The following is a 27,212-nucleotide window of genomic DNA, read 5'->3' on the forward strand; positions in this document are numbered from 1 at the left end:
GCTGGCATTCGGTGAGCATAGTAGAGGCCAGGGAGGCTACTTAAAACTCTACAGTACATAGGCTAGTTCCTCATAACAAGAAATGATCCTGACTGAAATGTCGGTAGCTGAGAAACCATTTTCTACATAGTAATATCAGTCTCTCCAACCAAACTTTAAGTAGATCTTTTGTGTTTGTTACATCATTTTATGCAATAATAACCCTGAAATAGAAAATGATTCTAAGATGAATCACCAATATAGTTATTCTTTTATTGGTCTCTTACTTCATTTTTTCTCACCTGAGTCTTTCTTGCTACATCTTTTTCTCCTTCCCTCTGAATATTAGAATGCCTGTAGGCCCCGACCTTGATCCTCTTTCTTCTACCTTTTCTCACTTCCTTACAGAGTTTATATAGTTTAATGGTTTAATACATACCCACATGCTCACAGCTACCAAATTGCTATCAGGCTCTGTTCAACTGCTTACTTTGCTTTTTCTTTTGGAATTTTTAAAGATTTATTTATATATTTTAGAGATAGAGAGTGCCCTTGAGTAGGGGGAGGGGCAGAGGGAGAGAATCTTCAAGCAGACTCCCTGAGGACAGGGAGCTGGAGGATTTTAAAAAATGTTCCCAAAATAGCATGCCTAAAAATAAACATCTCATGATTCACAAAATCTACTTCCCCAATCTCATTTAATGGCAAATCCATTTTCCAGGGGCTCAAAGTAAAAATCTTGGAGTTACGAGGTACCCGGGTGGCTCAGTTGGTTAAGTGGTTGACTCTTGGTTTTGGTTCAGGTCATGATCTCAGGGTGGTGAGATCAAGCCCCATGTTGGCCTCTGCACTCAGTGGGGAATCTGCTTCAGGATTCTCTCTCCCTTTGCCCCTCCATTCTCAAAATAAATAAATAAATCTTAAAAAAAAAAATCTTTGGAGTTACTATTGATCCTTCTTCTTTCATAATTCCCAAATCAGGTGATCCTATTGAATGTACCTTCAACATATGCTAGGAGTTAACTACCTTACATCAGCTTGACTTTAAATACCTACTTTTAAATCACCATCATCTTTCTTCTGACTTAGTGCAGTAGCCTCCTAACTGGTCTTTTTGCTTTCCTTCTTACTTACCACACAATCACCAGAATGCACCTTCTAAGACATAAATTAGATCACATGACATCTCTGATCAAAGATATCTAGTGGTTCCCCATTCAAAAGACAAATTTCTCATCCTTACAAGGGTTTAAAAGATCTGGTCTCCTCTCTGACTTCATCTCCTATTAATTTCTCCCTTATGCTTCTCCAAGGATGCTTTGGTATTTGTAAAACCTATCAGTACCTACTAATGTAAGGCCTTTCCTGAAATGTTCTCTTAGCCTAAGTGTTCTTCAGCTGGATATCCATCATGGCTCAATTCCTAAACTTCTTCAAGAATTTCTTCAAATGCCATCTTATGGATACATAATGTATTGATAATTGCAATCTATTATCCCACTCCCACCCTGGATCCTCAACACACTACTCTTTTTTTTTTTTTTCACTCTCACAGTACATATCTTTATTAAACTACTATATAATTTACTTACCTACTACATTTATTATTTTCTCTGAACCTTACCTTGCTGTAAGTAAATTTTCCCATGGCAGGTATTTTTGCTGTTTTGCCCACTTCTATATGTAATCCTAACATCTAGAACAGGATCTGTCATAAAGTAGGTACATAGTATTTTTTAAAGGTTACAAGCAATAAATTAATTGAAAATCTTTGGTATACATGGCAATAGTATATTGATCTTGAAAAATTATACTTTACAAGTTATTCTTCTCATCCTTGTTTTCAATTCATTATAAGATCCAATATTTTTATCTCCAGATATATCCCATTTTTATCCACTTTTCTCTCACAAAAATTCAGATTACAATTCCACATTTTCCTTTCTAAGGTCCATTCAGTAAGCCTTCTCTGATTATCCTGTATCCACTTCTTGTCCCCAGTCCTAAGCTATTTTCCACATTATAGCCAACATAATTTTAAAACATTAATATAATCATCATATCTCCCCCACTTAAATCCTTCCAATGGTTTTCCATTGAAAACTCATTGGTTTATAAGCCTCTCCGTGATATCAGTCTCATCTTACACCATACCCTTCCCATTTCCTTACACACCTGTGAACATACACATATATACCCACAAACACACTTTTTTTTTTCCTAGCCATAAATACACTATATTTAATTTCCAGGAATGCAACTTCCTTTCAGAATTTTCAAGCATGCTCTTTCCTTTGCCTCTCTTAATTATCCCAGTGAACAGAAGCTCCTTTATTAAGAAGACATCATTTTCATTATTATTACTATCATTAACATTGGTCTTGCTTAGGCATTATAGATCTTAGCCCAAATAACATGTTTTCGAGTCTTTCAAAATTGAACCAACTGTTACTGTTTGAAGGGACAGGCTCACAGAAAGATTGACTATTATCTAAAGAAAGTCAATTGAATGCCCAAGAAGTATCATTCAAGGTGACTTCATTATTATTCCAGGTTCTGTTTAGACTTATAAACTGGAATGCTGGTTTGTTTAAGGAATAATAAGACAGTAGGAAACTAATTTTAATGAAGCTAGCCAGAAAATGATGTATAAAACTCAGCATTGTTGCACACACACACACACACACATATTTATAATCTGAATATATTTGATGTATGAGATACATTGAACTACAAGAGCCTAATGTATTTATTCAAGTATATAACATACAGGGTTATGTAAGTTTCAGGTGTACAATATAATGAATGATTCAACAATTACATACATTAGTCAGTGCTCATCACATGATAAGTAAGCTCTTAATCCTTTTCACCTATTTCACCCATCCCTCCCCACCCCCATTTCTCCTCTAGCAACCACCACTTTGTTTTCTATATTTAAGAATTGGGTTTTTCTCCTCCTTTTTTCTTTGTTCAATTGTTTTGTTTCTTAAATTTTACATATGAGTGGAAATCATATGGCATTTTTTTCTCTGACTTATTTCACTTAGCATTATATCTTCTAGATCCATCCGCATTGTTGCAAATGGCAAGATTTCATTCTTTTTTATCTAGTAATATTCCATTGCATACATACACCACATCTTCTTTATCCATTCATCCATGGATGGACATTTAGGTTGCTTCCATATCTTGGTTATTGTAATAATGCTTCAATAAGCATAGGGGAGCATTTTTGAATTAGTGTTTTAGTTTTATTTCAGTAAATACCCACTAGTGGAATTACTGGATCATATGGTAATTCTATTTTTAATTTTTTGAGGAAACTCCATACTGTTTTATGCAGTGGCTGCACCAGTTTGCATTCCCACCAATAGTGCAAGAGGGTTCCTTTCTCTCCCCATTCTCACCAACACTTACTGTTTCTTGTGTTTTTTATCTTAACCATTCTGACAGATGTGAGGTGATATTGTGCTTTTGATTTGCACTTTACTGATGATTAGGTATGTTGAGCATCTTTTCATGTATCTACTGATCATCTGTATGTCTTTTTTGGAAATGTGTCTTCCCATGTCCTCTGCCCATTTTTTAATTGGATTATTTGGGGTTTTGGTGTTGAGCTGTATAAGTTCTTTATATAAAAGCTCTTTATAAGAGCCAAATTTGTACATAATTATATACATATACATATGTACACACACACACACATATATATATGTATCTGCTACATATACTGAATATTTCTGTCATCCACAAGATGCTTACTTAATGATTCTGGAGACAGTATCAACATTTGCTTCTGTGACTCTTTTTCTATGTGTTTATTGCTGTCTTAACTCCCTTTCTTATTGATACATGATTTATCCAATAAGGTCAACTTCCTTTGTCTCTTTAAGGCATGGGCTGCAAACCAGCTATATGGGTAAGATAAATAAGTGAAACAGATTTGACATAACATTAGGGACCCAGGTAAGAGAGGCAAACTCAATACATGTTCCATTAAATCAGGGGGCAGCAGCTGATTGACTCTGTTTTTCTGTAATGTTGCCCTGCTTTTTATATACTATCTTATATATCCTCAATTTTTAAGAAAAAAACAACTTGATTCTTTTTTTTACATCATTAGTTTTTGATATAATGTTCAATGATTCATTAGTAAATGCTAAAAGAAAAAGAAAACTTGATTTTAAGGTGATATCTTAATTTTAAAGTTAAAATATACCTAAAAGTTTTGTTTACTTGAACTTAAATTTAGTCCTCAATCTACCACTTTGCAATCTCCACTTTCAGATAGCTCTGCTTTCCATCTCAAGTGTTATGCTTGTTTAAATTGTAAATGTCAGAAGACACCTTTATTCCTTAATTCTGGGGGATGATATCAAAATTGCTCCCATAAGTACCAACAAATTTTTCACATACTAATGCATGAAAATTCACTATTAGCATTAGATACACCCTTAAAGCTATGTAAAATGCAGGCTTACATAGAATGGATAATATTAAACTGCTATATAATTTAATGTTTACAGTCTGAAGAATTTTACAGATCATCTAATCCAAAACCTTTATTTTATATATCACATAATTTATGGAGAAACTAGGATTATTTTACGCCAAGTTTCTGATTCCAAATTTAATGTGCTTTTTAATCTTCCATATCTTTTTTTTTTTTTACCCTAATAGTGTGAAGAAGGTTTTGAGAACCAGTTTTGCTCTTTTCTCTCTCTCTTTTTTTTTTTTTTTTATTTTTGGAGGGAGGGTGGTAAATGATGGATAAGTTTAAAGAATACTGAGTATGCTAAAAAAAAAAAAAAAAGACAAAGTCACATACAATATTGAGTCTATAATCCAAAGACAAATGTGGTCTTTTTGGAAATTGTCCAAGAATTACATACTTTTATTTAGTTTCTTTTCCCCCCTAAGAGGAGTTTGTGCCAGGTAGACATGGTCTTAATGTAGATAAATAAAGGTTTAAAATTACTCAAATTGAAATAATCTGTTCTTCAGAATAAATTGTAGATAGAAGGCAGGGATTCCCTTCCTGAAGTGTTTTTGGAACTCTTACACATTCTGACTCCAAATATAACTTTTTCTTGGTTCTTTTGGATTTCCCCATTGCTATATGAGCTTCTAGATTGAAATAATATTTATCCACATATCTTATAATATTATTAAGCCATATAATTTAGTAATGTTCAGAATTTGCATAGTCATTATTTTACTTCTATTTCCTGGTTTATGAGAATTTAATCTGATTCATATATTATAGGCCAAAAGTGTAAATAGCCTTTTCATTTAGTGTGATATACACCATACAAACACATACACACACACACACACACACTTTAGAGTGGCTTTACAGCTTTGTTTTAATAGCTTTACATTACAGGATAATTAACTTTAGTAAAATGAGCCAAATTTTCTTTTCTTACATGAAAAAAATAGCACATAGATAAAATATGTGACTACTTCAATCTACCCTTGTGTTAACTGTATTTTCTTAAAGTATATTGCTAACTATAGGAATTTTTTTTTTAAGATTTTATTTATTTATTTGAGAGAGAGAATGAGAGAGAGAGAGAGTGAGAGAGCACATGAGAGGGGGGAGGGTCAGAGGGAGAAGCAGACTCCCTGCTGAGCAGGGAGCCCCATGTGGGACTCGATCCCGGGACTCTCAGGATCATGACCTGAGCTGAAGGCAGTCGCTCAACCAACTGAGCCACCCAGACGCCCTATAGGAATTTTTTTTTAAAAGAGGATAGTATTTCCACGGTTCAAATGCTTGAAGTCCCACTGCATAGATTTTCCTCTTTCCTTGATTTAAATCAAATGTCTCCAGTGACTTATAGCTTTAGTTTCCTGAAGCTGGAATTGTGACAGATACCTTACAATCCACAGCTGTAAAGGATTAGTAGTTTAAAGTAGTAACCTCTAATTTTGTTACAAGTCTGCCAATTTTTCTGTAAGATTTAAGTGTTTCATTCATTGGACTAATGTATCTCCACAAAGAAGAATGCCTCAGGCCTCAAAACTTTGGCTGTGTATGTAGAGAGCTTATTAGGAAAGAAATCATCTGCCTGGAGAAAGCAGTCAAAATGTGTCTTCCACTTTGTGCAACAATATGAGCAACGCCTTTTGTTGTCAGGGTAACTGCTTGCCTCTACAGTCTCTTCAACATGACATATTTCATTAGTGCCTCTAGCTCATAGGCCTGTCTGTCTAGTGAGCTAACCAAAGGGGCAATGAGAGTTTTATATTTTCTTCTTCTTTTGAATCTGATGTGTCTGTTTGTTTTGTTTTGTTTTTCACCTCTTTAGAAGCAAATGGCTTAGCTTTCCTGTTTTCTGTTGTCCCATGTCAGACTCCATTCCTCTCCCAGAACCTGTTTATTTTACTGTGTTTGCCCACTTTTTGTATTCACCTGTTTGATTTTGAACCTCTCCACAAATTGTTTTTTTTTATTATATCAAGATCCAACAGGAATTTCCACCTTCCACTCCCCCGCCAACATCCATTTAATACTAGAGTCCCTTTTATATGCTAATACTATTCACAGTCCTGATCAAACTGTGGGCAATAGAGAGGGATTATTTCATTCCTATGGAACTCATTATAAAGGGTGATTTCCTAATTTGGCCATAGTTTCCTTGACAATGGGAGCATCCTGTTGCTTTCTTGTTATTGTTCTTTTTCTGTTCAGTTCCTCTCTCTTCAGTGTTGAGAATCATTGAGCATTCAGTATGTTGTGAAGTCAGTGAAGATGAACATCTGGGAACATCTTCACCCTGATGCCATTATTCTCTGAGAATCATCTTGTCACTGATGATTTATGACCATAGGTTGAATTTATTGGGTGTGATGTCCTTTACCCCATATTCTAACTACTTTAGTTGATACTGGAGTGACATTAGGGATTCCTTGATCAGGGAACCAGAGAATAAATGTATAGATTTAAATGACTCCATCAGTATCTCTTTGTGATTAGCATTGGAAAGTAACATTTTTCCCTTCCCCTGAGCCATATTTTTTACCCTAGTAATGTGACATAAATTTGATTTATCCTTCTAGAATTTGCCATTAGTAGAATCTTCACCAGTCTGCTTACCTGATCACTTAATCAAACTTCTGAATGTTCTATGAAAATAAAGAATTCAGGTTTTTAATTGTCTGCAGTCCAGGTGTAGAAGTATAGATTGGAAAGATAATCAGACTTTTTTTTTTTTAGAAAAAATAATGAGTAAAACAAAATGAAAATCCTAAATTCAAAAAAGTGGAACTTTGCATGGAATGTGTCCTATTTTAGCAAGGATACTCTTAGGATAGGAAATCATGTGTATATATTTACATCTGATAAAGGGAAACTAGATATTTTTCTATGCTCATGCTAGATAACCAATATATTTTTTTGCATGCTGAGGGTTCGCTTCACTAGTGTCAGAAAATGATAAATATGCTCCAACAGACCCTAACCAGCTTATAATGGTTATTTTCTTCATTGTCTGTCATATTTATAAATCTATGACTTACCGTGACATACCCATGCCATTGTTCATATATTTACTTTTAGACGCTGCCAAAACAGGAAAAAAATTACCGTTAATTTAAATGATACTGGAACATTTGAAAATAATCTTGTGGTTTGGCTAGGACAAATATTTATATTCTACCCACCTGTGACTATTATTTATACTGTTTCTAAAGCATATTGTATTGCAGAGTGCTTTTTGTTACACATCACTGAGCTATCACTGGGTAGATGGATAGTATTTATTGTTAGAGTTGAGGAATATGTTACTATAAATTTCATAATTTCAGTTTTTAAATCAGTAGGTGAAAAGACTGATAATAAAGGTCGTTAGAAATTTCTATGGGTTCTGTGTTTAGTTCAGGCCATATTTTCCTTCCTTGAGAGCCCAGTAATCTCACAGCAGGCAGTGGCTAGCAATTCCTGTTTATTGATATCTCATGTTCTTTTTTTGAGTTTAGTTTTTCTTCTTTTAATCCAAGTCCACTCACTCCTTCAATAGAATTCGTTCACTAGTAATCCACACAAGAAACTGTCATGTGTTAAAAACCCATATTTCCACTGGTTGCCCCGTCCTAATGATGTTCTTACACATTGACCACATGTCTAGTTATAATCACCTTCAAATAATTGTTTCCATTCTTGATATAATACCCCTGGGAATCCTTTCTCACTTTTGGTTATGCACAATAAACCTGACTATGTCAAATTAATTATGACACTATTTCCTACTGGAAGTGATCAAATTAATTGAAGGGCACAGAGCATACATTATTCTCCTTGCTGTCTATTTGCAAAGAACTCCCTTACTTTTCTGTCTCACAATAATTCAATAATACAATATAAAGCAGAAAATCCAAGCTAGTAAATTTAATATAAATGACAGATATTGTAACTTTCCTTAAAATATGTTTGAATACAGTATCTCTCTAAATGTGTCCATCTGTACTAATACTTTTTTGCAATTTTTAAATCACATTATATATGGTGAGGATGCAGAACAACTGGGACTTCCTTAAATTGCTGAAAAGAGTGTATATTTGTACAAACTCTGAAAAAAAAATGCTAGCAGTATCTATCCAAGCTAAGTATAGGTATACCTTAAGACTCAACAATTCTATTCCTTGCTAAATACTCAACAGAAATGAATGTTTGTGTCCACCAAAAGGCATGTACAAGAACATTCATGACTTTGGTTTAGTGGCCTAAAATTATAAATAATCCAAATGGATATCATCAGTAAAATGGTGAAAAATTGTGGCATATTCATAAAATGAAATACTACCCATCAATAAAAAAGTATTAGTAACTGGCATGTACAACAACATGAATGAATTTCAAAGATACAATGTTGAGTAAAAGAAGTCAGGAATAGAACAGTATAATACTATTTATATGAATTTGTTTATTCTATTTTGTTAGACATCGGAATTATGGTTAATCTCGAGGAATACTGACTAGGAGAAGTTATAGGTGAAGCTTCTATAATTCTAGAAATATTCTAGCAGGGTGGTGGTTATACAAAGACAGTGCTAGGTTAAACTCCAATGAGTTGTGCACTTAAGATTTGTGAAATTAATAATATCTATAAAAATTAAGAATAAAATGGAGCATTTCTGATATTTAAAAAACCCGTGTAACAATTAACACCTGACCATGTTGATATTATTCCCATAAAATATCAATGTATACAGACCTCCCCTCTACCGCTTTGCTTTTGAAAATACTGTGGTGTTGTTTTGTTTTCTTTTAGTGTCCTGAATTTAAAAGGCCCAGGGACATTGCAGTTGACTGGGTTGCTGGAAATATTTATTGGACTGATCATTCTAGAATGCACTGGTTCAGTTACTACACCACTCACTGGACCAGTCTGAGGTACTCTATCAACGTGGGGCAGCTGAATGGCCCCAACTGCACCAGACTCTTAACAAACATGGCTGGAGAACCCTATGCTATTGCTGTAAATCCTAAAAGAGGGTAGGTTAATGAGCTGGCTATTTATATTTCTTGATATGCATATCCATTTTTAGATATTTTTCCCACCTGTGCTCTGTAGTTTTCTTTCTATAATAAGTGTTCAACACGTAATAGATCCACAAGACTTCTAAAACTCCCTCTACTTCTATACAAAAGCATGTCCTTTTCACACCAAATGGTGACACAATATGTATGTTTTCCTGAAAGGCTGCTACATTATACATTCTATGTAGGTATGGGTATGTGTCTTATATGGACATTGCAATGAACGCATAACCTGTATTGTTAACCTAAGATTGAATTTTCAAGACATTAACCATAATATTGAACATATGAAGTGTAGAGTATTAGTATTTTGGCTATTTGTGATAATAAAAGATGTAGGTGTATGTATGAACAAATTTAAACAATTTTAACACAAATCTTTCCTTTCCTTTGCTTGAATTGTTCCTTTTTTACTCTTACTTTTTCATTTATAGGCAAGGACCAAAAAGGAAAATAGAGAAATGTTAAATAAAACTCCTAATCACCCGCCCTTATTGGAGGTTCCCAGTCTGTAGGTTTAGAGTAGGATCCAGGAATCTGCTTTTTCAGGGACTCTGGGGTGATTCTGATGCACACAGTCTGAAGAGAAACTGTTTTGGGGAGCAAGTTGAGTTATAACAGCACTATCTGCAAGCTAACCAACTTGACCTGTCTCGTCAGGATGATGTACTGGACTGTCGTTGGGGACCACTCCCACATAGAAGAAGCAGGAATGGACGGTACTCTGAGAAGGATTTTAGTACAAAAGAATTTGCAAAGACCCACAGGTATGATGTATTTCTGACACAGTCTAGAATGTGGAGCAATATGATCAGCATATTAGCGTTACAATTCTTTCTAGGTTTGTTGGCAATATAATCATTTTTACAAGCAGATAAAATAACTTATAGTATGACTTTATGAAAGTCATTAACATTTCATGTTGTATTTTTCCAACTTGAAAGTCAAGGGCTTATCATACTGCCAGTGATATTATGGGGATATTATTTGAAAATTGCTTAAGTTGCAAGGCCATTTGTAGGATTTCACATGCATGGAATTTTGACAGTTTATAATGTATTAGGGTATTTTTACTTATATATGTTAATGATGCTGGGATAGATGATAATATTCCTACAGGATCATAAACTAAATGGGCAAAGAGGTGGGAAAACAAATAATTTCTGTAAAAGGCAGACGTCATGGTTCCTTGCCCTTTCATTCACAGCTCTTTTTAATTGGGCTTTAATATCCTTCCCAGCTATATCTTCCAAACTACCACTCCAAACTCTCTATACCCCCAGGACTGTTCAGGAGCTTGTGTGGTTTTTTGTTTTGTTTTGTTCTGCTTTGCCTGCCTGTTTTTTCCCATTGCATTTGCCTCCCAGGCTCCCCATCTAGAATGCCCTTCTGAATTTTGTGCACCCAGCTGAATCTTACCCACCTTATAAGGTCTAACTTTAACAATTCTTCAACAATAAAACATTTTCAGAACTGCAGGAGCCACAAGGATTTCATACCACACACAACATCCCTGCCCACTATACCCCAAAGGAGAGAATACATTTCTAGAACACATATTATTAAATAATTATGCTTTGTAGTATCTTATATAGTTGCAATTTTATTTCTATTTGGCACTTACATTCTTATTAACTGTTAATGTGTCGTAGGATTTTCCTTCAACTACATTGTTTTTACTCTTTATGGGAAGGAGCAGTCTTTGGGAATTAGTTCATTTACATAAGTTTGTCTCCAGTCACTGATTTAACGAGTACTAATTGAACACCCACCTGGTATGAGAAATTGTTCCAGATGCTGAAGACAAGTTCTAACTCTAGTGAAGAGATTACCAACTCTCATGAAACTTGCCTTCCTCCAGAGGATAGAATATTTCATATACATCATGTCAGATACTAATAAGTGCTATATACAAAAGAATGGGCGCTATGTGGGGTGTAGAATTATGGATTATCAAAAAAGTCATCTCTAGAAAGGTGATATTTGAGAAGAGAACATCATAGAGGTGGCAATCTATGTGAATATGTGAGCAAAGAGCTTTCCAAACAGAGGAAACAGCATGTTATGAGTTAGGAATGAGCTTAGCATGTGTCAAGAACAGCAAGAATGTTAGTACACCTAGGAACATATTAGCAACTCAGGAAAATGGGAGAAGTGAGGGTGCCCAGATGGCTAGGCGTAGATCATCTGGGACATCAAACACACTGTTAAGGAATGAATTTTATTCTCCTTCAAGAGGAGAGAGACATGGGAGGCAACTGAAGAGGCAAGTGGCATAATATGCTCAAACATTATTTTCATTTTTTTAAAGAGCTTTAACTTTTTATTTTTTTAATTTTTAATTAATTCTGGACCTACAGAAAAGTTGCAAAATTAATTTTTTTATTATTATGTTAATCACCTACAATTAATTTTTTAAAAAGATTAACAACTTACATGATGTTAACTTACATAATCACAGTATATGTAACATAATTTTCATTTTAAAGAAGGATTCTGGCAGCAATTTATAGAATTGCCTGTCAGAAGGTTCTTAGGAAGGCCTGAGACAGGAATTCTTGTAAAGGTTATTTATGAGGGGAGTGTTATTCAGGAGAAACCTGTAAAAGATGGAGAGAGAAAGGGAAAGATGCCAGAAAGACTGTGTCTCAGGTAAACTCTCATTTTGGCTTGAGCCACAGGGGATGTGCTTTGGAGCATAAATCCCATGGCAGGGAAGGGGTCCTGTTTTATATGCTCCATCAGTCATTGGTTGACCTTTGGGCTCTAACTTCCCAATCGAGGCTGCTGCAGTCAGTTGAGGACAATTCTCTGGGGAAGGAGAGCAAGTATGATTCCTTAGCTCTGAACAAGCAGGTAGTAGATAGGTATTTGGTATTCTCTCCAAGACTGGAAAACTGTGTGAAAGGTGTCACTTGAACAAGTACTTGAAGGATAGGTAGGCGTATGAAAGGTTGGCAGATAACCTATCATGGTGTAGATGTTATAAAAGTGCTCTTTGAAGTCAAATATACCTGGTTTTGAATCCCAAGGGATTACTTACTAGCTATGAGATCTCAGAAAGGAACTTATTATTTTCAAACTTTGATTTTTATCATTAGCAAACCAAGGGATAATAATAACTAACTTAAGATGTTGTTGTATATATTAAATGACATAGCACTCTGAGCCAGGGGCTGCAATGTAAAGCTACATGGCACATTCTATGATATTAGGAATCATGACACAGCTAGAAGGGGACAGGATAGGTAATGTAACATGAACTGAGAATAGAGAACTTTGCATGCCAAGGTGTTTTTACATGATTTCTTGGTCAATAATGAACCTGTACAATTTTGATTCAAGGGGTGTTGTGAATAAGGTAGGTCTCCAGGCTTATTGCTTTGGTAGCATTGTGCCAATGAAATAAATAGATACAGAGCTAAGAGACCAGCTAACAATCCATTGTATGGTCCTGACAAGAGCAGAGAATAACATAACTAGAATAGTAACAGCAGAAAAGGGGAAAATGTATATGGGAGGCAAGGCAGAGTTAGCATGGTAGAATTTATCAAACGCATATGAGAATAGTGGAAGAGATAAGAAATGTGTCAAAGAGGGATAAAAAGTCAATAAATTTAACCATTCATATAATTATCTTATTTCCTTCATTTATCCATCCCTCCTTTCATTAAAAAATATTGGATGCTCACTATATGCCAGGTACTATTGGTCATCAGAAGTATGGATCCCTGCACTAACAGAGCTTAAATTCTAATGTGGGGGACCATAAAAAGAAAAAACAAAGAAGTGTGTTTGTATATGTGTGTGTGCATGCACAAGTGCTTGTGTGTGTAAATGGCTCTGATAGAGAGGAGTGGGTGCAGCATGCAGCAGGTGTCACATTAATTATAGTGGGGAGGAAAGGCTTTTTGAGGTATTGATGGTTAAGGTTAATTGCTAAACTGTGTGAAGACATAGACATGGGGAATGATGGTGCAACGCAGAGTAAAGAATGGGACCAAAGGCCCTGAGGTAGAGAAGCCAAAGAGCATGGTAAATGAATTGGAAACAGATTGGAAAACAGCATGAGACAAGGCTTGGGGAGGTGGGTAGGGGTCAGCCCATGCAGGATCTCAGAGACCATGACAAGTACAATTGCTTTACGTTAAGTAGATAACAGGATCTGATCAGACATCCACAGGGACATGTCAAGAAAGGAGTTGGTGTGAGGCTCTCTACCCCATGTGACTGGGCATGTGTGAGTTTTCTTCTCAGCAACTCTGCTTTGAAAACTTCTGCCTCACTTATAGGCTACTAGTAGACTCTTAGGAGCCATTTATTCACTCTTTCAACAATGTTTTCTGTGTGCCTACTATATGTCAGGGATAATTTTAGGCATTTGGAATACAGGAGTGAACACACAGATCCCTCTTCTTCTAGTGGTTATATAGTAAAAATATAATATTTTAAAAAGTAAATTATAAAGTAAGTTATGAGTGTTTTATGCTATGGAAAAGAGAGTGAAAATAGAGCAGGAAGAAGGGTCAGAAATGGGGGTGCGTGGCTCAGTCAGTTAAGCATCTGCCTTCAACTCAGGTCATGATCCCAGGGTCCTGGGATCAAGCCCCACGTGGGGCTCCCTGCTCAGCAGGGAGCCTGCTTCTCCCTTCTCTCTGCCCCTCCCTCCCCACCCTGTTCATGCTCTTGTGCTCTCGTGCTCTCTATCAAACAAATAAAATCTTAAAAAAAAAAAAAAAGAAGAAGAAGAAGAGTCAGAAATGGTGGAGAGGAGTTTGCCATGTGACATTATTAGGTATGGAGAGTAGAACCTTGAGAAGGTGCACTTGAGTAGACTGTGTGGTGCTGTCAGTCACAGGCAAATGTTGCAGGTGTGGATGAGACCCAGCTGTCGTCAGATGGAGATATCACACAGGTAATTGAAAATTTTAGTTCTTGAGCTTAAAGCTTAGGGTTTAAGCTTAAAGTTTAGGGAATTAGCAAAGAAAGCTGATATTTAAAGCTGCTGGAGTTGTTAAGATGGACAACGGAGGGGAAGACAAAGAGGCTTCTTAGGGTAGAATTTTGTGACATGCTTATATTTAGAAGAGACCCAGTTGGCACTGAAGACTGTAAGGGTGTTTGAACAGTTGGAACGAAGCAACAGAATTCAGTGTCACAATCGCTGAAGGAAGAGCTTCAAAAGAAAGATGTAGACCTTATTGGGTATACTATAGTGACTTACACAGAGAAAATATAAATTAGCAGAAAGAGCATAAGCCCTCCATTTATATAGGCTTGAGTTAAAACTGAGCAACCTGTATAAACTTTGGAGCATCAAATTTCTTATTTATAAAATATATATGATATATTTACCTTATAGAGAATTTGTAAAAATTTATTTACTTTTTAAAAGATTTTATTTATTTATTTGAGAGAGAGGGATAGAGCACAAGTGGAGGGTCAGAGGGAGAGAGAAGCAGATTGCCCACTAAACGGGGAACCCGACACCCCAGACCCTGGGATCATGACCTGAGCTAAAGGCAGATGCTTAAACGACTGAGCCACCCAGGCGGCCCTGTAACAATTAATTTAAATCAGATGTTAAAACTAATATAAATTGATTAACATAATTCCTTTAATATCTAACAGGCTAAGAATAATTGTTAAAAACAATGTGCTGTGTACAATGCTAAAGCCTCATATCATTCCATATAATGTCCACCATAACTCCCTAGCACTGATAATTATTTTTATTCACATTTTAAAATGTCATTTAGTATATTTTGTTAATTTGATTCATTTTTTCATTGTATATCAGTTAGAATTCTGCAAGATTTTTAAAAATCCACAAGCCATATATAAAAATCTATTACTTCACTTCATGCCTCCCTGCTTAATAAGTGACTTTCTTAATATTGGAAATGCTGGTTTTGTATTCTTAAGCAGGATTTTATTCCATCAGGCAAAACATCTCCCAATGTTATCTTTACAGTGATTAATAACTCCTGAGTATTGTCATGCTACATGTTATTGATATAAAAATGAGTCAAGAACAAATCTCATGCAAGCTTTAGGAAATAATAAATAATTTAGATTTTGTAAATAGCCTATTACTAGAGCGTGATAATGAACAGCTGGAAATAAGTTAGTCATAGTTCTGCATCTGTATGTATATGTACATATTATATGTAGAGAGACATGTGTACTTATACATATGTATCCTTGAGATATCCTTCTATGGCAATACATTCATTACTTCTGTCTTCCCAAAAACATGACTTGTTTGTACCTATTTTTTTTCTCTCTTTTTTCTTGGTATATGTTTATAAATATTTGCCCTGACTCCAAGGTTATTATATTGAAATCAGTAACTATAATAACACTTCTGTTTCCCGCCAAGTGTAATATGTTATTCTTTACATTTTGGGTTCATTGGAAATGCTATCTTTCATTTCTGAATTCATGAATGAATATGTGCACAGAGATGCTGCACATTTGATTACACTCTGTACTTTAATAGGGTATAGATGATATCCACAGGAATGAACAGCAATAGGAATAGATGTGAACTTATCTATCCCTTTATGTAACCCCTAAGTATTTCAAGGTTAGAATTGTACTATCCAGCTGAATAGTCAGTCTACCCCTTTGCTAGCCTTATGTTTCCTCCCTACCAGCACTGCCATTACATACTTTCCAAAATCATGATGGGAATACCTCGATTCTCTGGGCTTTCATAGCACTCATTATCTCCATAGTTGATACTTCATCATCTACTGCTTTAATGATATAGTAGAACATGAACTCTTTAATGTATATTCTATGTATCCAATAAGACCGCAAACAACTTAAATCAAAACCATTACCGGTATTCATATGTACATTGAAGAATATTATAGTGCCCATAATTGGTGTGGGCTTAAGAATAATTATGTACTGAATGAATGAAGAGATGAATGCCCACAGTTTTTAACACTCTAACTCATGGTGCAGTTTTATAACTTCTTTTGACAAATGGCACACTTGTTTATTTTATTAGACACTATGTTAAAAATGAAAAGCATAATTTATCTTCTGATTCAATCAATTGTGTGGTGGTTGAGAAGCATGCTCCATGAGATTAGGAACATGATCTATTTTGTTCTTTGCTACGTACCTAGTACCTTACAGTGTATAGTACAAGGGAAGTGTCTTGTGAATACATTGGGGTTAATGAATGATGTGTCAGGTAAGGACAATTTCCAGTTTCTCTCCAGTAAGAGAGCATGTAAGATTACGAGTTTGATTTAAATAACATATTATTTGATACCTAGAAGCTTACCAAATCCTGGCAATTTCTGAGAGATTAAAGAAGTACACATTGGCCCTGTACCATTTATAATTAGTGATTGCAAATTCTTTTTTCCTTAGACAACAAAGGTCTCTAATTAAATGAAATCGATAAAACCCAGAGGATCATAGGGGAAGGGAGGGAAAAATAAAATAAGATGAAATCAGAGAGGGAGACAAACCCTAAGAGACTCTTAACTATAGGAAACAAACTGAGAGCTGCTGGAGGGGAGGTAGGTTGGGTGTGGGGTAACTGGGTGATGGGCCTTAAGGAAGGCATGTGATATAATGAGCACTGGGTGTTATATGCACTGAAATCTATCTCTGAAACTAATAATACACTATATGTTAACTAATTGAATTTAAATAAAACCAAATTAAAAGAAAAAAAAAAAACCTTAGGACTGTTTTGGAACTCCTTGATGCATTTGTTTTACTAACACTCAAATAAGGGTGTGTGTGTGTGTGTGTGTGTGTGTGTGTGTGTGTATGTATAACTTTAGTTTGGAATCTAAGACTGTAGGTAGGCAACCTGTCACAAACAAAATACTTTTTTAAAAGATTTTATTTATTTATTTGAGAGAGAGAGGGAAAGCACAGAAGGAGAGTGAAAGGGAGAAGCAGACTCTCCGCTGAGCAGGGAGCCTGAAGTGGGGCTCGATCCCAGGACCCTGAAATCATGATCTGAGCCAAAGGCAGATGCTTAACCAACTAAGCCACCCAGTCACCCCTCAAAAAATACTTCTAACAATTTTTTAAAAATAAATTTGACATAGCCGTAAATACTTTCAGTTTTTGGACCCTTTTTATCACCTTTTAAATCAAGAATAGGGTAGTGCATACTTGCTGGTTAATACTACCTTACAAATCTTGGCTTTCCTTTAACACAGAATGTATATAATCTTTTTCTCTATTTCTGAAAATACAGTGATTTTAATTTATTACTCTCTCCAAGTGTTCTCTCTTAAAAACCATATTGGTATTATGGTCATTTCTTATAAGATTTTGCTTTAACATTTTCTTTTTCTTTCCTTCCTTTTCTTTTCTTTTCTTTCTCTCTCTCTCTCTTTTTTTAAGACCATAGTGGAAATTGGAGGACTAGTGGGAGGATCTTGGAAATTTTCAGAGTTCAACTAAAGTGAGATTCAAAAAATCCCTAAAATGTAATAATAGCCTTGATATCATGGGAGATGTTAAATAAATGACTATATGACTAGGGTCATTATTATACATTCCTAAAACTTAGTGAGCCTGTGTCTTTATCTTTTAAAAGCCATCCAAATTTTGATTCCATAATGCTTGATTAGCACAAATGGCATTTATTTTAAATTTTCTGTACTTACACAGACTTGGTTCCAGATATCCATCATTCCCAGTTCAGCTAAAAATGACTTTCTTGAGAATTGATTTTTTTTTCCATTTTATTATTGGTACTTTATTAAAGACAAAAAGGAGATGTGATATTTTAAAGATAGAAATGAATTTCTTCTTTCATATAAACTTCACTCTCATCTCTATAACAAGAAAAGTTAGTTGATTCCTTTATTAACTTTTTAATTTAAAAGACTATCTCTTTTATTAAAGGGCTTAAGGAAAAATCAAAATCATCGATTTTTGGATTTTTTGGAATATAAACTCCACTCATCTGAAAGCTTTGTTATATAATTTTTATCTAGCTGTAATTCCATCCAATAGTAAAATATGTGACCAGAGCTGATAAAGATGGGTATGTCTTAGACAAGCCTAGACTAATAAGGCAATATATGAAACTTTTGAGAACTATTTTACTGCTGCTGAATCTAAAGCAACAATATTTAATGAGACTGTATGACACACCCTTTGTTTTCTTTTAACAAATTTAATATCCAAATGTAAAGACCAATTTTGGAGACAGCTTATTTTAATCTACTTCTTTATTATATTGCATCTGTGAAAGAGAAAGGAAAGTGTTTCCAACCCTGCTTAGACAACTGTTTTGAAATATAATGGAGGGCAGCAGGAAACTGGTTCATTTTATGTTTCATGTTACCAGTAATTATACATGAAGAAGCAAAATCATAACTCCCAACATGACTCCAAATAGGAAATTAATCATTGAGCAGAAACTAGTAAAACATGGGCCACTCGTTTTAATTGTTAAGTCATTTTCAGAGACTGATTGGGTATAGTACATCTTTATATTTTACTTGAGGAGCGATTTTTTTATTTAGTTTGATTACATTTGGGCTAGATCTACATCCTTAACTAAAAAATGATTCTTAAACGATCTTCACTGTGAGTTGGGTTTTTTTGTGTTTGTTTTTCATTCTGATTGTTAAATCCTGGACCCACCTACACAGGAATCCAATTAGCACAAATTCAGAAACACTTCCCAATCAGTTGCCTTGCCATGGAGGTGTATCTGTTATTTTATTTTGTTATGTTAGTCACCATACAGTACATCATTAGTTTTTGATGTAGTGTTCCATGATTAATTGTTTGCGTATAACACCCAGTGCTCCATGCAATACGTGCCCTCATTGAATGTTCCAGTTGGGAAAGCTATTTAACTTTCAGCTGCCAAAAGTATTTTAATTTCATTATACTGTTTTTATTATGTAATACATCATATATAAAGACTAGCTATGTCACAAAAATTAGATATCTACAGCAGTGAAGACTTCTTGTAGAATTCATGTGTTGTAGATCTTACTTAAGATATCTTTTATGTCAATGATATTTTTCTGAGAAGATACTGTCTAGACTCCAATCACATTATGAAATTAAAAACTAAAAAATTGAATGAGTAGAAAAACATGATTTTTTTTTACCACATCTTATTTTAGCCCATTGTTATTCACTAACAGGTAACTGATGATAAAAAATAAAGACAAGCATTCCCGGAGAAAATTAATGATTAGAGTGAAAAATTTAAGCACAACTAGAACCTTAATTAAAGAATTTGCCATTCATTCTTCCCTACTATAAACATCAATCTTTAGTCAATTTAGACTTCAGCATGCACACAGGTGGCTCACAACACCATAGTCCAATTCCAAATGGGCAAAAATGTCTTGAGTAAGCTTTTTATATTCTGAGATATGTACCTTTATGAAGATACTCAAAATATAACTAATTACACTGAATTATTTTAAATAAAGGTTGGATAAATTATTTAAATGATGAATTAATTCTGTATGTACTATAAACATAAAAACTAAAATATCATGGAAAAGTATTTTAGAAAATAGCTATAGTTAAGAGACCAGTAAGTGTGGAAAGGAAGGATATTTAGGGTAGCTTTTCCTATGTGAAGTAAAGTTTTTACCACAGCTTATTAAATTCTATGTAAGCTATAAATATGTATTGCACATAAGGAGTAATTATTTCATTATTTTTCTAATTTTTTAGAGTACCATGATGTAGACTGGGTAATTTCTTTGATACTTGAAGAAAAACTATCAATCATAATTATACATTAAGAAGCAGAAACATAATTTTAATTAATTTCAACTTTATTTTTGTTGTTGCTTTTATTTTGTTGTTTATTTTTGTCCTCATGTATTGATATTGCAGGTCTCGCTGTGGATCATTTTAGTGAACGAATATACTGGGCTGACCTTGAGCTTTCTATTATTGGCAGTGTTCTGTATGATGGCTCTGATTCAGTAATCTCTGTCAGTAGCAAACAAGGTTTGTGAAGTGCTTTTGTTTCATCTTTTAATTATTATTGAGAGTGTTGAGCAATGGTACGTAAGTATAAATATGAAAGCTTCACATTCTGAATTTCCTCAAATTCTTTTTCCTTCCAACTTGTTGCTCTTACTAGAGATTATAATTTTTATTCCTACTAGAATAACGAAAGGCCAGGCCAGAATTTCCTTAGCATAGAATGAACATGGCCCATTGCTTCCCAGATTCAGAAAATATTCATTCTGTTCCTTCTGTAGATATTACATTCTGAGCGGAGCACTTCAAGTAGTCAAGATTAGTGCCTCTGAACACAAGTTTTATTTCAAATTGCAGTGATAGCCAACAGAAATGAATTACTGTATATAATAAAACATCATTGTAACAATTGTACATCCAAGTGAAAAGCAGTGTGTAAAAATAACTTACCTCTACCTTCAGTGAGTGCAGAGTCTACCTGTGCTCGTCTTCCGTGGTGCCCTTTTGTATCCCCACCTCTATGCCCATCTCCTGTTTTTTATTCTCAGTCTCTACCATCTGTACCTCACACTTGCTTTGCCTGCAACCTCAGTTCTTTCTGCTGAATCTAATTTCTTTCCCTTCGGTGTTTCCTGCCCTTCCCTACCACAACCTCTTCGTTTATTAACCACAAATTCTTTATAATATGTACTTGAAGTTTTTATATTTACATATTATAAATACTGAATATAGCTTTGCTTCTTGTTTTTTAACAGAAGCAGAGGAGTTAAAAGAAAAATAATTAAAGTGAACTTTCATTGTGCCTTTACCCAACGTGTGTTTTTTGTATAATGACCCAAATGGCAAAAAAAAATTACACATTGCTATAACAATAAAGCTAACCTGTTTCAGATTAAGTACATTGAAGAAACATATATAAGTTTTAAACAAGCACTTTATGTTTTACAATCTCTAGATAATAACTAAACTATAAATGTCATTTTGCATGTTATACATTTCAATGTCCAGGTTTAGATTAATTATTCTTATCATAAAATATCTTAAAATAAGTTATTTCTTAAAATGTGAAAAACAATAGCCTCTATTATTGTTAGCCAAACTAGTCGTATGCAACATTACCATTTGCTAGTTTGTTTTCTTTATCCCATTTCTAAAAGAGACAATGGTAATGCCTTTTTTTCTGTTCTTTTTGTCATTCATGCCATCTAATTTGATCATTAATTTGATCTAGAACACAAATTCAGAATTTTGTGAACTGCCTGTTTGTGTGCAATGGATAAATCTGGCCTGTAGCTTTCTTTTGTCTGAAAACTATGCAGCAGATTACTCTGCATACAGTAAGCCCCCAGCAAATGCTTTGTGGTGGTGCAGATGGTTAAAGTGATGATGGAAACGTTTTTTATGTTGTGAGTGATATGTTTAGTATTTCACATATTCCTACTGCAAAAAAATTAATTCTAACAACTTTACAGCTACAATTAAAAATATTATAATTCTGAAAGTTTTTTTAAACAACAGTGGTAAGACTTTCTACATGATCTTGAATAAACCTGGTTTTAAGTCCGAGCGCCTATTTACATTGCAACTTTTATAACTCCACTTTTTAAAAATTCTAGGCTTGTTACATCCACATAGGATTGATGTCTTTGAAGATTATATATATGGAGCAGGATCTAAAAATGGTGTATTTCGAGTACAAAAATTTGGCCATGGTTCAGTAGAATACCTAGCTTTAAATATTGATAAAACAAAAGGTGTTTTGATATCTCATCGCTATAAACAACTAGACTGTAAGTATATTTTATATTGTTTTTGACAAAAGACAGTATTTTAAAGTATTTTAACTATTTCAATGTCTTAATGCTGTGAGTTGAGTAACTTTAATGTTGCTATTACTAGATTTTTTTATCACCAAAGTCAAGATGTAAATCATGCAAAAGTTAATTTTGCATTTGATTGTGTTTTCTTGGAATTAGAATTGACTTGGTTATAAAAAAAAGTCTCATTCTGTTTTTCAATAAAACCTGTGAGTCTATACATAAACCATGCAAGTATTGAAGTTCATCATTAGCCATTTTGACTCTTGTTACTGATAACAAGTAACAATCATAGCATCAACATTCCATCTTTAAAAGCAACTGAGGAGTACTGTTTTCAAGGGCTATATTTTCTCTGTTTATGATTTTTATTGTTACTTTCCCTACTAGAAAGGAATAAATTATTGATGCAATTCTCTTGAAAGATCTGTTTCAAACACAACTATCAAAAATATTGAAGAACAAAGTAAAAAAACAACGTGACTGAAATTCTAATGATCTGTCTTTATGTATGAGTTTACGCTTCAAGAAACTTTAAGATTTATTGATAATCTTTTATGGCAAATAAAAAGAGACTTAACCTCATTTGGTGCAATTGTCTGGAAAGGTAACAATTGATATTTATCCAAATCAGTTTTGGAAACAGATTAAAACTACAGATAGTCCCCTAAGAACTTCTGGAAATCCTATCCAAACTTTTGTTGCTCTTTACCAGTGATCTGACACATTTAGTTCCAAGGTTAATATGAGGACACACTATCATCCTCTAGTTGTGTTTGATTCTTATTCATAGTCAAATATTACCACCTTCATAAAAACTACATAAATAAATAAAACTTTGCCCTGAATATAATAGGTGTTTGAGTGGTGGTTCTAACTGAGTCAAAGCCATTCTCACAGTTACCATTTCACTACCTAGGTGCCATTTCTGTTTCATTCTAAGGACAGACTCACTAAGGAGAGTCGCGGAGCAGTTATGACTGCAGAGGATGCTAATTGGGTAGAAATTTAGACAAAAATAAATGTGGCAGACATTTACATGCACACAAACTGCAACCTGATGGAAAGGAAACCATGTTAAATCTAGTTTTTAGAAAAAAGGAATCCTCTCTTTTGTTTGTGTCTCAAACAGACAAATACCTACGGATTTTAAGCCTTTGTAAATACAAGGGGAAGTTGTTTCTGTCTGTTCAACAGTTCTGAAACTACCTAAAATGAGGAGTAGGTCCCCCAAAGACTTCAGTTGGCTTTACTTTTTTTACATAAACCCAAACTCTACTTCGGTATCCCAGACCAACTCTTTTACCAAAAAGAAGTCAAATGGAAGAGTGACAAAGTATATGTTTGAATAATTCCTTCTCTCTTGTGGGAAGTGTAAATCAGGATAAACTTCCTGTTAATGATGGGTGTTGGGTAAGAATTTCTCTTTACCTATAAATGAGAACGGTAACATTGAAATAAGATATACCCAGTAGAGATTTGATATGATTTCTTTTCAATGTTGCTAATGCATCCTTTCACCTTGTTGAATTTTATGTTTCTGAAAACTATTGTACTTATAGTCATGCACTTCTTTGTTTCCTTTTGTTTTAATCAGTGCCCAATCCATGCTTGGACTTAGTATGTGAATTCCTGTGTTTGCTGAATCCTTTTGGAGCCACCTGTGTGTGCCCAGAAGGCAAATATTTGATTAATGGTACTTGCAGTGATGACAGCCTATTAGGTAGGTAAATGTCATTATTCTGTAAATAATGAATTAATTTGTATGATAAATTTTCACACCTCTTGAAACTGAACAGAATTAGCTACACAATCGTCAATACAGTTGCCTTGATATCATTGGTTTTTGAATGCCTGCATAAACTGTTCTCTCTGATGATGACTTCCTAATTGATTTATTCTACATTTATTCACAGAGCTGCACTGAACACTTACTATGCATTTAAGATTAGATTAAGACCTTTGCAGTCACACACCAAATCAAGATACTTTTATATAGCTCTTTATCAGTGAAGATAATGGTATTTCTGAGGATGCCATTTCCTTACATGTTTAAACCCAACCTTAAAATCCCTTATTCATTCATCAAGTTGATAGTGAACAACTTTCTTGCACCAAATACTAGTTTCGAGACTGAGGATAAGGGGCTCCTGGGTGGCTCAGTTGGTTAAGCGGCTGCCTTCAGCTCAGGTCATGATCCCAGGGTTCTGGGATCAAGCCCCGCATCGGGCTCCCTGCTCAGCGGAGAGCCTGCTTCTCCCTCTCTCTCTGCCTACCACTCTGCCTATTTGTACTCTCTCTCGGTCAAATAAATAAATTAATTAAATATTTTTTTTAAAAAAAGAAAGAAACAGGATAAGAAACTAAGTTGTACTTTCTTCTGCATAAAATTTGATTCACAATACATACTACTAAATAAATATTTTGAGGGCTTCTGAGCAAAACATAGCAGTAATTTAGAAGCTAAAGACTAATTTAGAAACAAAACTGACAAGATTGCTTCACTCGTAGAGCTCATATTTTAGAAGCTACATTAACATTGAACAAACATTTAAAAAAGTAAAACGTTATTTCAGATGCTTATTATAAGTATTAAATAGCAGAAAGTCAAAAAATAAAATAATGAAAATCAAAAACCAAAATAGTACAATGAGAAAAGACAAAAAAGAGACATCTCTCAATTATCCAGGTAGACTGATGAGAAGTTCCCTCATAATCAAGACATTAGCCATAATGGAAAAACAAATTACTATTAAGCGAAAATAAAATCAGCACTTACTAAATTTTATGACACAGACAAAAACACAGTGCCGTAAAATCCCTTGAGGATCACAACATTTTTCCAGTGAGATACACTTAGGATCTCTTCACAGCAGGACTTTCTACCTGTTGTATTTTTCTCTGTTAGAATGAACTCCTCACATGAAGACTGTGTCTTTGCCCTCAGTCAGCCTCTCCACCCCCTTATCATTTTCTCATTGTTCTCTACTGGGAGTTATAGGCAATCTGAAGACTTCTACCCTTCCAAGACTCTAGGTGTCTAAAACTATCATAGCTCCTTCATTTAATATATATTCTTTAAGCATTGGATATGCAAAGCTGAAAAGTTTGCAAAGATGATATGATGAATGACATAAACACCAATAGATATTTGTGTGGATAGTGATACATGGCCCAGAAGAGACAAGAGTTAAAACCATTAGAAGAATTCAGATGATCATCCAATTAGAGAATTGATTACAATTTTCTATAGAATACGACCCTAGGACAAGGTCTACCAAAACAGAGGGGATTCAGATTAAGTGGGAATGAGGGATCAGAACCCTGAGACAGAGGAACTGAAAAGGCGTGAAAATAAGGCACGTAAAGAAAATAGTGAGTCATTTATTTGAGTTAGTCTGTAGCACGTGTGAAACAGTGTTGTGGGTGACGAGGTTAGAAATTTCTTAACAGAGAGCTAATTGTGAATCATGATTGGTATTTGGGATGAGTCCTTTAGTGCCAGTTCTTGAAAAGGTAGCTGTCACTGGCACTAGAATGCACCCTTTCTCTTTATTGATTATCTTTCCAACCAGAGTAGCTGTGATCTCAACTGTGATGATCAAATAGAATTAAATGGACGTTTTCAAATGTTATTAGGCACATTTTTTACTAGCTGCTCTGACATGTTCATGTAGGTAAACTATGTTTGGCCACATATTCTCCTTAACCTCTCAGAAAGAGATTCTTTAAAACAAGTCTTTCCCTGTAGAAGATATGCCACATTTTTATTAGTTCCACACACACTCATAACCAGTGATCTCACAGGTGCCCCTCTGCCCCTATGTACTGTGTCTACTTATACTATTGTTTGGGTGGGAGAGACCCCTGAGAGAGAGATGAGAATTCTGCACAGAAGTATTCTACTAATGCCACCAATGTGACTTTTCCATTGACTCTGATGTTGTCAGTGTTGTTTTTATGGTCAAGTTGCCTACAGTTTTTGTTGTTTTTGCATTATAACTAGACATTAATATCTCTTCTACATAACTCTCCCTTTTTTCTTCTTTGCTTAGTATAAATGATTTATCTAAAACTCAGATTAATTTATCCCATAATCCCAGCAAATACACAGGAAGAAGTTGGCCTGGGGTGGATCTGAGGCAGAGTTTTGGTTTAGGCCAAGATCTATCAATTAACTAATTTGTCTGGCCCTGTCCTCCCTTAGTCTCAGTTTCTTTTGTGTAAAATTAGATTAACAATAAATATCACTACTACTTGTAATAATAATAATAAATATTTTGAAGGCTTATGAACAAGGCATAATGTAAGTATATGTATATTATTGTTTTTAATTCCCCCAAATCCCCAATAATAATATGATCATTGCCCCCGTTTTCTCGGATTAGAAAATTGAAGCAAGGCTCAATTGATTGTCTAACATTACTTAATAATGGTGGTCCCCCAAGGTGAACCTAGGCATTCTACACTCTTCACCATCCCCTAGTACACCCCAGTGCCTCTGTAGTGCCCGCATCACCCATGTCCAGAGTCACTGAAAAGAGCAGAAATGACATAGATAAACTGCCTAGCACAATGCTTTGCAAAAAGTAGACACACAGCACTGTAAGATAAATCTATCATTAAGTAAGCAAGCAAATGAAATAGATTTTTTGCTATATTACTTCATCAAATTTTATAGTTTTATGTTTGAAATGAGAAAGCATTTTTTTCTAAGTGTACACTTACCGAGATCTAAAACTTTTTTTTTAATTTAAATTCAATTAGCCGGGGTGCCTGGGTGGCTCAGTTGGTTAAGCGACTGCCTTCGGCTCAGGTCATGATCCTGGAGTCCCTGGATCCAGTTCCGCATCGGGCTCCCTGCTCGGCAGGGAGTCTGCTTCTCCCTCTGACCCTCCCCCCTCTCATTT

General features: G+C 34.6%; 1 protein-coding gene across 1 annotated transcript in view; it reads left to right on the top strand.

Moving 5' to 3' along the window:
* LRP1B (LDL receptor related protein 1B) overlaps positions 1–27,212 on the top strand; it is a 1,719,891-nt gene that overhangs the window by 1,615,293 nt on the left and 77,386 nt on the right. Inside the window, exons 71-75 of the mRNA XM_081815486.1 lie at positions 9,258–9,481; positions 10,187–10,293; positions 20,393–20,509; positions 22,102–22,275; positions 23,900–24,025. Of these exons, the coding sequence (XP_081671612.1) occupies positions 9,258–9,481; positions 10,187–10,293; positions 20,393–20,509; positions 22,102–22,275; positions 23,900–24,025 (748 nt within the window). The remainder of the gene's footprint in view (positions 1–9,257; positions 9,482–10,186; positions 10,294–20,392; positions 20,510–22,101; positions 22,276–23,899; positions 24,026–27,212) is intronic.

This window comes from Leptonychotes weddellii, chromosome 3, assembly GCF_054177405.1.
Source record: "Leptonychotes weddellii isolate Sample4059 chromosome 3, ASM5417740v2, whole genome shotgun sequence".
In the NCBI taxonomy this organism is placed as follows: Eukaryota; Metazoa; Chordata; class Mammalia; order Carnivora; family Phocidae; genus Leptonychotes; species Leptonychotes weddellii.